Source organism: Peromyscus californicus, unplaced genomic scaffold, assembly GCF_007827085.1.
Source record: "Peromyscus californicus insignis strain IS unplaced genomic scaffold, ASM782708v3 Scaffold_1__1_contigs__length_55948999, whole genome shotgun sequence".
In the NCBI taxonomy this organism is placed as follows: Eukaryota; Metazoa; Chordata; class Mammalia; order Rodentia; family Cricetidae; genus Peromyscus; species Peromyscus californicus.
The window spans coordinates 18949398-18961801 of NW_026294492.1; the positions used below are offsets into that span (position 1 = coordinate 18949398).

At 50.3% G+C, this 12404-nt stretch overlaps 1 protein-coding gene across 5 annotated transcripts in view; it reads right to left on the reverse strand.

Annotated features, from left to right (window-relative positions):
- Positions 1-359: 359 nt before the first annotated feature.
- Dnmt3a (DNA methyltransferase 3 alpha) overlaps positions 360-12404 on the reverse strand; it is a 113821-nt gene continuing 101776 nt past the window's right edge. For all 5 annotated transcript variants that reach the window (XM_052746023.1, XM_052746022.1, XM_052746021.1 and 2 more), the window contains 6 exons: positions 11889-11979; positions 11540-11688; positions 10550-10635; positions 9653-9722; positions 8294-8412; positions 360-7504 (listed from right to left, as the gene is read on the reverse strand). In XM_052746023.1, coding sequence (XP_052601983.1) covers positions 7363-7504; positions 8294-8412; positions 9653-9722; positions 10550-10635; positions 11540-11688; positions 11889-11979 — 657 coding nt within the window. In that variant the 3' untranslated portion in view covers positions 360-7362. The remainder of the gene's footprint in view (positions 7505-8293; positions 8413-9652; positions 9723-10549; positions 10636-11539; positions 11689-11888; positions 11980-12404) is intronic.

Genomic DNA, 12404 nt, shown 5'->3' on the forward strand with positions numbered 1-12404 from the left:
AGATTTCCTGTGGCTTGTCTTCTCTCTAGAGCTCTGGGGCAGCATTGGAGAACCTTTGGGAAGTGAGTTCCATATGAAGGGAGTCTGAACTCTCTTCTGCACTGTCTGTCAGGACAGCACGAGGTCCCCGATCCTGGACCCAGCCTTCAGAACAGCAAGCTAAATTAGCATCTTCCTTGCTCACTAAGGGCCCAGTCTGTTTCTTGCCAGACAGAATCTTAGAGCTGAAACCCACAGCCTGTCTGCTGACCTCTTGGAAGGAATCAGGCACCAACCAAAATGTCCACTGTCACTTTCTCCAATTGGTCTCATTTCTGGGAATCTATTTCAAGGGGGAAAAAAAATAATACAAAAAGGGGGAAGCCAAAACATAAAGATGTTTATTGAAGCTCTATTTATAGCGAAAATAAAATATATATAAACAAACATTCAACAAGAAAATGCCATGCAGCCATTTGAAAGTAAGATTCCACATCAACATTGAAAAACATCAAGAAAAAAGTATAGTAAAAGTCAAATATACATTTACAACCTTGTCAAAGGAAAAAAAACAAAAAACAAAAACCAAGCAAGAAAAAGTGCCCATGAGAAACCCTGTTCGGCAGGGCTTTTCCCATCTGCTCAAGTGCCCCCACACAATGTTTTTGCCATTCTAACCTCCCCAAAGCCTGGTGGAAGAAACGGCCTGAACAACCCTTAGGAGCGACGCCTGGGTCAAGCCTGCTGGGGACTCCTGGAGATACATGTAGGACACAGACCTTGCATTCACGCTGCCCCTCTTGACAGGTACGGCAGGGATGCTGGGCAACTCCGCAGACCGCAAAGGCCCTGCCAGGTAGCCTGTAAGCAGCTCGGCAATAGCTCTATTTATAGGCTACTTGTCCCAGCCCCTGGGTCACCTGTCAAGTGTTTGCAAATATCTCCTTTAAACCGCAGGTTCTTCCAGGATTGCCCCAGCCCCAGGCCCAGCTGTCCACCTCCCAGGCTGCTTCCCTTTGGACCCTGGAGTAGGTAAGGTACATCTCCACTGGGTCCTCCCACTGCCACTTAACCAGGATGCTGGTCTATTTCCTGCTCTGGTCTCAAGACATCTGTTGTTTCCGGAAGTCAAGCTGCCTTTCTAGACAACCTCATCTCAGTCTAACTCTAAACTCCCCGTCCTTGGGTCCCCAGTCCCTAGTGACCACCCACATGGGCGGGCAATACTTTAGAAATCCACTCCCCGCCCGCAACCCCCGCCCCGCGTTATCTAAACCCACTTGGGTACTTCAGCCCTCTGGAGGACTGTGAGCTGTCACATCAGGGGAAAGAGACGCAGGACAAAAGGACATTATGACGGTGCTTTTTTTTTTTTTTCCGTTTTTCTTTTTGCACAAAAACAGTCCATTTATTCAAGTGTTCTCCAGCACAAGTACATTAGAAAGGAGCTTTATTATATTCTTCTGGGCACCAAAAAAAAAGAAAAAAAAAAAAAGAAAAAAAAATGTGATGAAAGCGGACCTGACAGACTTTCTACATCTGCTGTACGCATTGACCTTTTTTAATTATTTCATCAACAGCTATGTCACAAGCATCACGTACACAGAGATACAATGGGACGCCGGGCGGTGCAGCAGGCTGTGTGCGGCCCCCCGCGCCGCTCCTGGCTGTCCCAGAACCAGACTGTGAAATGTACATTATTATTGTCAATAAATAGAGAAGCAACCCTAACAAAAAAAATACAGTGGTAGAAAGAAGGATGCTGGGACCAGAAAAAAAACAAACAAACAACAATTAAAAAAAAAAATAGGAAAAGAGAGAGAGGAAGAGGAACCAAAAAGAGGGCCGAGGGAGGAAAGATTCTGGAAGGTCCTGCATTTAGCTGCGTGGAATGTGGAGTAAAAGTGCTCTGCCACCGGGGTCAAAGCGAAGTCGCCTGTAACAGTAAACGTTATTACCAAATCAGCTACGGAGTTTATTTTGCAGTATGAATACATGATTTCCCACAAGTAAGCACCCGCTACTTCGATGCCTCAGCTAAAACACGTGAAATCGCTCACTTAAGTTTTCAAGTACAAAGTTAAAATGCCTTTTTTTAATAATAATATATCAGAGTAAAATAATAGTCTCTTTTAAACTCCACTACAAGAAAACAAAACAAAACATCATTGTCCAGACAGCAGACTTAATTTAACAATATATATTTTTAATAAAATGTGTTTAGCACCTTGTGGAGTCACCTCTCCCTCCCCTCTGCATATTCTGAAGAATTTCAGCTTTTTTTTTTTTTCTAGAGAATTCTAGGGCTGGGCAATCAAATTAGTCTGTAAAATGGGACTAGGCGAGACTTTAGACCACTGCTCATGTCCTCAGGTTCAGGTGCTGGGCAGGGTTTAGGGGGACCACTCTATGAGCCCACAGATAGAGCGCACCCCAATAGGGGAGCCAGTTACTGGAGTTTCTGGGGTCCCCTAGAGAAGCTGCCAAGTCCCCACCAGCTAAGGGCCATCCATATTTCTCCCTTTGGGCCTGCTTCTTGGTCTCAATGCCAAAACTCCAGTGCCTGGGGCTAGAGACTAGCCTCCAAGCAAAGGCTCCCACCTTAGCTGGGTCTTGGAAGCCTGCGAACAAGATCCTCACTCCCCAAAGATCTCAGCTTTCTTACCAGACACATGCACGAGCTCACAATGACCCCCCCTCAACCCTTTCCTTAGGGGTCCCCCGACCCAGCACTGCTGCTCTTTTGTGTTGACACTGACTGGATGGGAAAGGGTCAAAAGGGCCATTCTAACTCCACCTCATCACTCAGCAGCAACACCTTTGCCGTTATAGCGGGGTGAGAGGCTACAGCTGTTCCTCGCCACGCGGGGCACCTCAGTGCCACCACCTCATCACAAGCATTGCGAGCAGTCAAGGGCCAAACTCAGATCTGAACATGGGCCTGCTTGCAAACTCAGCTGGGCTGGCCACACGGCCCAGGCCCCTACAGTGACAGTTCCTGAAGACCGTGTAGTGCCATAAAAGCTCAGCGCCCATCTCAACAGGGCTGGGAACTCACTTCTACTCTCGGGACACACTGCGTAGTAAAAAAAAATATATATAGAAACCAACAATCTATAGTTTTCCTGTAAGCATAGTCTTTCAAAGTGGCTCAGCTTAACTCTCCCCAACTCCTAAACCAGATGCTTTACCCTGGACGCAGCACGTGATGGATGACCAGAGCATCTTCATAACAGAGACGCTACCAGGCTGGTAGGCCCTTTCAATGTTGGCCTGCCTTACTACCGGTTGCTCCCAAATCCACACTCGTCATTTGCCAAAAGCTACAGCAATCTTTACCTGCAGTCTCCCTACCTGCCGCCACACACAGTCCTGCTGCCAAAGTGAAGAGGTCCAAGAGGCTCTTTAGGGGACTTTTGCTTTCAAATAGGGTATTCAACAGCAGAAAAACAGCCTACTACAGGCCCCCAGGCTTACTGGGTCCTATGGGGAGGGATTAGCACCAGCTTGGGACCCCGCTGGCATGTGTGCCTCCCTCCGCAGGAGGCCTTGGTTCCGTGACCCTGGCACTAGCACCGGCTACCTCCCCTGGGCAAGGGCCACAGATCTTTGGCACAAGGCTTCACATGGCACCTGCAGAAGGCAGGCTGTTACTCGGTCCCTAGCACCTTAGTTTCCAGGGGAAACAAGCCTTTTCTTTGGAAAGGAAACCCCACAGGGAACCCCTCTGGGGATCTTCCCAGGACCTGATGCTAGCCTCAGCTCCATCTACAGTGAGCTCCTAGGTTTACTGCATAAACTTCCCACAACGCCACCCCAACTACCATAGCATCCTAGCTCTCCATTTGGGATAGAGGTGGATGGAGGGCATCACAGCTTTGCCAAGCTGGCACATTCCCAAAGACCCCCAAAGAGAGAGAGAGATGGGGGGGGATGGTCAATGGCTAACTGGTACCTACACGCTACAGCAAGACAAAGCCCACAGACTGGGCTGGAAGGAAAGCTGGTGAAAACCACCAGATGCCCCATGAGGAATCCGTTCTAGGGAACTTCTCAGGTCAGTATTGGTCAGCCACCTGGAAGCCTGCACTCAGTTCTTTGAGAATGCCACATCCTTCGCCACTGAGGCTCCTCTTGAACCCTTACACTAAGCCCAGGGGTTGGGGAGCACCAGGCCCAGCTGAGGTGGTGCTGGGTAACTGGGAAAGGTTAGCTTCTTCACGTGAGCAGTAGGCAGAAGCAGATGAAGGCCCTTGAAGACCATATCCTGATAGGAAGAACTGGGAAGACCTTGGCATTGGCTAGAGGGGGAGGGAGCACCTTGGACTGCCTAAGGCAGCCCCCCTCCCCCCCAAGTCCTCCTGCACGGTGCTGGTGGACTCCAGATTGAGAATGGAGGCCTGCTGGAGCAAAGGAGGACATCACATTTAGCACAGGGACTCCAAGGGGGCAAGCATCCCCCCTCTCAGATGCTCCGGCCCCGCAGTCACTACCTGCCACAGCAAGAACAAGCTGTCATCTTAAAAATCTATCCAGAGAAAATGAGCAGAGGTGGGCAGGACCACACAGCCCAAGAGGTCTAACAAGCCACCGGCTGGGTTCACTCCTGAGGAGTGAGCAAGGGAGCCAAAGCCTTTGTTTGGTTTTATCACTAATTACTAATTCACTTTACTCCAAAGGTGAGGTCCCCTGTCCCATTTTAATTTCAATTTTTTTTTTTTTTTTTCCTTTTCCCAATGAAAGCCCAGTGGCCAAGACAGATTTCAATTTGATTTTGGTTGGGGAGAATAGGTAGGGGGAGTCGAGGGCTCGCTTGACTGGTGCCTAGAGTTGCAGGTCCAGTAACCACAGGCTGCTAACAGAAGAATCTTTGACATCACCAGGGGCAAAAGGTATACAAGAGACCTGCTAGAGGAAGCACCTGCTTGGATCGAACCTCCTCCTTTTCCTGACTTCAGCACCTAGCAACTTCGGGATCGAGTCTACCTGTCATCAGGGCCACAGAGGGGTAAGAGCGGCACGGGCCAACTCCAGCCTCCTGATCCTGGGTAGAAGCATGCCAGGAGCTCCCTGGTGTGCATCCAGACAGAAATAGGTTCCTGTGCATGTGTTGGACTGACTGACTGACTGGCGTGGGGCTGTCTGTGGGAGGGACCCGGGCTCAACACAGAGCCCATTCCCTCCAACCCCCACGGTGGATACTTCTTATACATGACCCTATCTATTTATATGGGGCCTACCATAGGCCCCATCTTTCTAGGGATGCGGTCTTGGGACCATGTGCTTGACAGCACACCTCCCAGCCCCTGCTGGTCCCAGGAGGTGCCGTCCCCCCTCCCATTATAAAATATATATCTCTATATGCCACATATCTACACTCCATCCATCCAGGCAAGCTCTGCCCATCGGGCCCTCACCCTGGGGCCAACATCACCTCCTCTTCCCACTGCCAACACCAGGCTGCCTGCCCTGGGTAGGAAGCGGGACAAAGTGCGAGCTCGTGGGCCCCAGGTGACGCTGCCCCAAGGTGAGAGCGCGACTATCAGACCAAACACTAGAAAAGAAACACACGCCATTCCAATCACACACACGAGGAGAGAGGCTGCCCCGGCCTCCCTCCGGCCCTGACACACCGGACTCAGGAGGAAGGGAAGAAGAAGAAGAGGAGGAGAGTGACCGGCCCGGAGGGTGGGCCTCAGAACTCCCTGGCCGTCTAGCTTGTTGCTGTACTGCCCAGTGGCCCACCTGGCCCAAGGGGTGGGAGCCAGGGCACCAGAGCCACCGGTCCTTAGAAGCACCTGCCACCCCCACCCCCCTGCACCTTGGTTTGAAACCTAAAGGGAAGGGTGTTGGGTTTCTGTTTTCTCAAAGAAAATCTCAAAACAAACAATTATAACCAGAACCATAAGAATAATTATAATAAAGGTGTCATCAGCCTTCCAAGTATGAAACTGCAGTCTGTAGAGATGAGCAAAAACATCCCATTCCAGGACCAGAGCTGCCTTGTGCAGAGGGGATGGTGGTGGTGGTGGGGGGCTCATAAAAGAACACACAAAAGGCAACTTAGACAAAAAGCACCAGTACATTTTGTATGTTTTTTTATTTGCTCCAGGTGGGGTTCATGGCAGATCGCTTTCCCTCACTCTGGATTATTTCTGATCCCATGAGGAGCCTTCGATGTGGCTGACAAATTCAAAATCGGGGGAAAGTTTTTCTCATGCCACCTTACCAAGGCAGTCATATTAGATGATATTCAAGGGTTATTATTGCACGAGTCTGGAGAAATTCCACACTCAGCTTTCCCAGGTCCCGACCACCTCCGCTTGACCCCCTCTTGGGCAGGGAGAAGCTGGGCATGTGTCGGGGGGATACGGTTCCTCCTCTGGCTTGTTAAAAACCAAGAGGGAAAATGACACCCCCCTCTCTCAGAGGTGAGCCCTCCAGCTGCACTCTCCCCCCACAACCTGGGCTGAAACCCCTTGCACAGAAGGCCAGGTGGAAGCTGATGTTCTCGCTCATCTCGCTGTTGTGAAAGCACCATTATGAATTCAGGTTGTACAGTAGTTAACAGTACCTTTTATATATATATCTCATATCTATCATATATATATAAACTGTAAACAAGAGGTAACAGCGGCTTCTAGAAACTGGTTTTCTTCAAGGTTTCCTGTATGGTAGGCACCTGAAATACTGTAGAAAAGTGTCTGGTGTGTTCTCAGCGCCCTGCTGCTAGTTGGGTTCTGTTCGGCGTGACCAGGAATGGTGCTCTTGAGACTGCTCAGGGGCTGGGAGGGGACTCTGCCTCCCTCCCGAGGGTCTCTATTCTGTTCCTGTTTGTGCTCCTATCTGATCAGGCTAGAGACAACCAAAGAGATATATATAGAAAAAAAAAAAAAAAAAACAATATATAAATTTTTATAGAATTTTCCCTCTCCCTTTCCTGTCCAAGGTATCACTACTTTCTGTTGTTACTGATTTTGCTGTAATAATAACCCTCTTGTTTTAAGTCACAGCAAGAAACAAAAACCCAAACAAACAGAAAACCCCTCTGAAAAGAATAGAAACAAAAGGTTCGCCTCCTCGGAAAAGGAGGGGAAGAAGGGGAGGGGCCTATTTTGCTTTTTAAATAGGACTGAAGATTAACATTGAAAACTCAGGAGATGATGTCCAACCCTTTTGCAAGGCCAAGCCCAGCCCTCCGGCATTTCCTCCTCTGTGTTTGTTTGAAATTCCTTTTTCTCTTCTGGGTGCTGCTGATACTCCTCTCCGTCCTCTCGTTCTTGGTGTTTTGTGTTTTGTTTTTTTTGTTTGTTTGTTTGTTTGTTTTAACTTTGTCATCATCATCATCATCATCATCACTACTTCAGTTTGCCCCCACGTCCCTTACACACAAGCAAAATATTCCTTCAGCGGAGCGAAGAGATGGCGGATGACTGGCACGCTCCACGACCGGCCCAGCAGTCTCTGCCTCGCCAAGCGGCTCATGTTGGAGACGTCTGTGTAGTGGACAGGGAAGCCGAACACCCTGTGGGAGGAGGAAGACAGAAGGTGCTGCTGAGTGAGTGTGGGTGCCAGGGCAGTCGGCTCACTCTGCATGCCTGAGGCAGGCTGCCCTCTCCTTTATGGCCAATTCAGCCACGTGCCAGGAACTCTGTGGATTTAAAGATGGGTAATGAAATCCCGGCCTTAAAGTTCACATCCACCAAAAATAAACAAACAAACAAAAAAACCCCCACACCTCTGAAATGCCTCTTGGACATGCTCTACAGATCCCCTGCACATGAGATCCCCTGCACATGAGATCTGGAGGGCTGCAGATCGCTTGTGTCTGAATACACTCAGATTCATCTCTAAATGCCCCCTTCTGGGAAGAGAGGGGCCCTGAGAGTGGGACTCTGACTTGGCAAGTTCCAGGGACAGGGATGCCTGTTGCTTAGAGTGTCTGTGTGAACGGCCTTTTTATCTGGCTAAATCTGACTCAGACCTGAGAAGGGGCCCACCCAGGCGGGAGCAATCTGGTGTGGTCCACAGGCATCTACACTGACTTTCAAAACCCATACAGAATACCTATGACGCAAGTCCAGGAGGCCCATGGACTGTGGTCCGGGGTTCCAGTGGGCTCTTTGGGTGATTCCAAGACCCCTCTGAGCAGGGACCAGGCATGGAATGTGCAGGTCCTCCCCAGGAGCCTGGCCTGCCGGGCAATGTATGTTAAAATTCACAAGGAATCTGGGGAAATGACAAAGTGGCAGCCAAGGCAGAGCCTTCCTTCAAACCCAGCCCTAGCCAGACACAGGGACCCCAACACAGCTACCTTTCCATTTCAGTGCACCAGAGGATGTCTTCCTTCTCATTCATGAAGACGGGGAAATGCTGGTCTTTGCCCTGCTTTATAGAGTTTGACCTGGTGGTAATGGTCCTCACTTTGCTGAACTAGAAGACGAAGAGGAAGAGGAAGTGAGCAGACATCACTTTCGGATAACGGGCTGGCTGGTCCAGCCCATTCAGGTCACTGAGTATAAGCCTCCTTTCTTCCTGGTCCCGGTTTCCCTTCCCATTCTGAGGTCACTTGGGCATTCTCGCTCTAATCAGGCCTGAGAGGGAGCAGCGATGGCGACCTCACTCCTTAAGTCTTCCAGAGCCCTGGCTCTCTCAGGGGTGGGCAACTTGCAGGCAGAAGAAGGATGTCAACGAGTCAGCAGCTCGAAGGCACGCGCTGTGGGGGTCTGCAGCCCAGAATGCTAGACCGTATGGACAGAGCCTAACAGCTGAGGCAGTCGCGTGAGAGTTCTCCAGAAAGAAATTACATTACAAGAGGCTGCTCTCCACATGGCAGGCTTTTGGGTCCCGGCAAAACACAGACAAAACGAAAACTGTTCTTTCCTTTGGAAGTGAAGAACAATTTTATTAGAGCTTAAAAGAAAAACTCCAGAAAAGGCAGGCTGGAAATGTTCAGCAGCTGCCTGGAGGAGAGGAGGAGAAATGCCATGCTGTTTAAGCAAGCATGTAGATCAGACACATGGCGGACAAGCAGCCCCGTGTCGAGGGAGGCAGGCTCTAGAGACAGAGTAAGGAAACCCAAAGAATCAGAAAAAAGCATACTTAAGTCCTAGTCAGCATTCAAAAAAGGAAGGGGTGGGGGGAATGGAAAAGTTGCACCTTCTGAATCGGAAGGGGGTAGACCCAGCCAAAGCCAAACCTCACAGGGACTGATCTAGGTAGTAGGGAGACACCCGACTTAAAAAGCTAGGAGACTGGAAGATGGCTCAGAGCTTAAGGGCACGGGCTCCTTTGCCAGAGGGCCTAGGTCCAATTCCCAGCACCTACGGGGAAGGCTCACAACTGGTTCTTAACTCCGGTCCCAGGGCATTCGACACCCTTTTCTGGCCTTTATAAGCATACCTGCGGTGGCACCGAGAATATGCAGGTAAAATGTCCATGTACCTATGCTAACAAATACTAACACAAGCACTTCCCAGAACCCTGTTAAAGACCCTTCAGTGGCAGGAGGGGTTGGTTAAGGGTCAGCAGGCTTGGCCCGTTCCCTGGCCAACTGGTTATGTGATCCCACCACATCCCAAGAGGGCAAATGGCACACAGCTCTGCCATGCGTTCGTTACCTTATCCTGACGTCAACTACCACCCCACCCTTGTCCTGGGTGCTGAGGCTGACCTTGGCTATTCTGCCGTGTTCCAGACACTCTTGCAGCTCCAGCTTATCATTCACAGTGGATGCCAATGGCCTAGGAAGCAAGAGGCACCATGGCAGCACAGAGCAAGAAAAGCCCTATCCAGGTGCCAACCCCCAGCAGCCACAGGACTCAAGGGAAGGTCTAAAACCCTCTACCCCGAAAAGACACACACAACATAACCCTCTGAATACATGCCTACCCACAAGCAACCAAACAAGCCTTAATCCTTACAGGCAAATTTAAAAGGAGTTTCAAAGCACACACTAGGCAGCTAATGCCCTACCTAGGGGGAAAAGTACATTTTTAAAATCCATTATACTGAGCTTTGAGTGCCCTGCCACAAATCAACCTGTACCTTGATCTGTGGCAATTGATTTCATGGGTGGGTATGGTGGCTGGAGCCGATTGGAATATAAACCTTAAAGGCACACTTTAAAATTCAGTGCCGCTGTGTTGTTATCTCAGGGGCAGCCCGGGGAAGTGAAGGCCCGTCCTAGGTTAAGAGTTAGCTGAGTGCCGTAACACAGTCTATCACCCAACACTCAAGAGGGGAAAGAAGCAAGGATTCCTGAGTACGAGGCCCAACCAGACTACAGAGGGACAGCCGGTCCCAGACACCAGGGCTGGGTTGTAGCTCAGTGTTAAAACATTTGCCTACTGTGTGCAACGAAGACCAGGTTTAATCTGCCATGTCCACTTTCTCAAGAAAGTATTTAAACGCACACGTACTCTCATGCACACACATGCACACGCACACAGAGCAGCAGCCACTCAGCAAAGGCAGTCTAGGCCGGACCCTCGGTGTCCCCCACACACACTTGGGCTTCCTGCCTTCAGCCACTCCTCTCCTCTCCCCGATACCGAGAGCGCTCACCAACCTGTTCATGCCAGGAAGGTTACCCCAGAAGTAACGGGCCCTGTGTGCAGCAGACACTTCTTTGGCGTCAATCATCACGGGGTTGGACTGTAAAACACGAGATGGTTTCGAGATGAGCAAAGAAGGAATAGTAATTAAAATACTGCTGCTGGGTGATTGGGCTGGCTGAAAGCCTCAGTGCCTCGCCTCTGAGGCACTTCTTTCTGGGATAACCCTGAAGGACCAACAAAAAAGTCAGAAGTAAACCTAAATACATCCCACATGTGCTGGCTAGAACACTCCAGATAGACCAGTACAATCCAACTGAACTTTCTGTAATGACAGGAACGATTATTATTCCAGTAGCCACTGTGTACTATGGGTGTCTACCTGTGCTTAAGGTAAGGCTCATTCTTCTTAGAACAGCCACAAGGCCGGTGGCTACATCAGACCACTCAAGAGGCTCAGGAGAGCAAGCTCTGACATGCCTGTGCGTTTACTATGCCCGAGGTATTACTGAGCTAGTTAGAGATAATGGGAGCATAGGCTGACAGCCCACCCCAAGAATGCCTTGGGCAGCAGCAATTGCCTGTGTAAGGCTTATACTTGGCTCGGTGCTGAACTGGGGCTCACATCACAGGAAATAAAAGCAGAGATAGCCATGATTTCATCTCAGGTGTCATGAAGCACCCATGGGGGTTTGAGGGAGTGAGCACAGGCCACTCTGGTCAGAGACAAAAAAAAAAAACAAAAACCAAAACCGAATCGGAGTTCTCTCCAGACCCCAAGCCTCAGGAGTCTGGCCTTAGCCTACTCTTTTGACCTACTATCATGCCACTTCTTGGCGTTAGGTGAGCACTCTTCTCTCTAGGGGGGCCGTGGGAGTCTTTACCAAGCTGCCCCTTGCAAACCGAAGCCCCCAGCCCCGGGATGCAGACAAGACAAGGGATGAAGCGGCGCTCCATGGTGGAAGCCAGGAGTGAGCTGGCCAAACCAGAGTTGCTGGCTGTACCTCAAGAAATCGCGAGATGTCCCTCTTGTCGCTCACGCCCATGGCCACCACGTTCTCAAAGAGCCAGAAGAAGGGGCGGTCATCACCCTCCTTGGGCCGCGCATCATGGAGGAGGCGGTAGAACTCAAAGAAGAGCCGGCCGGTACCCTCTGAGAGGTTGGAAGAAAGACAAAGCCATCAGCCGCGGGGCTGTGTGCACCAGACAGTGGTGAGGCCTGGGCCCGGGGAGGGTGAGGGAAAAGGGTCACTAGAGGAGCTGCCAGGGCAGAAATGTCCAAAGAGGACAACACCTAAGACCCAAGTGAAGAAGGACCAGCTCAGAAAGCAGAGGAGCAAAATGGGCACCTACCGTAAAGTCCCTTTCGGGCAGGGTTGACGATGGAGAGGTCATTGCAGGGACTGCCCCCAATCACCAGATCGAATGGGCCCCACTCCTGGATCTGGGAGGACAAAGGTAACATGATGGGTCCGCTCTCGGAAAGTTCTGTGAGTCTAACAACAGTCATTGAGGCTTGTCTTCTCGGTGAGCAAACAGACCCATCAAGGAGCCCAGGAGAGGCCAAGTCAAAAAAAAAAAAAAAAAAAAAAAAAAGGGAGCCTTCCCCAAGGTGGGGAGGAATTGCTGGTGTCACGTGAACATGAGATTGCAGAGATGAATCTATACATAGGCACCAGGCTCTAAGGGGAAGACTGCCAGCCTTCCCTTAACCCCCTGAAATGGAGACCAGTAAAAGAATTTGCCAGAAACACCTAGATGACAGAAACCTTTTTTTCCAATCCAGAACACGTTACCACAAAGAGCCCCCAAACCACCAGAGAACAGCTGGAGCCCCAGACAGCAAGCACCCCATTTTATACAAGGGAC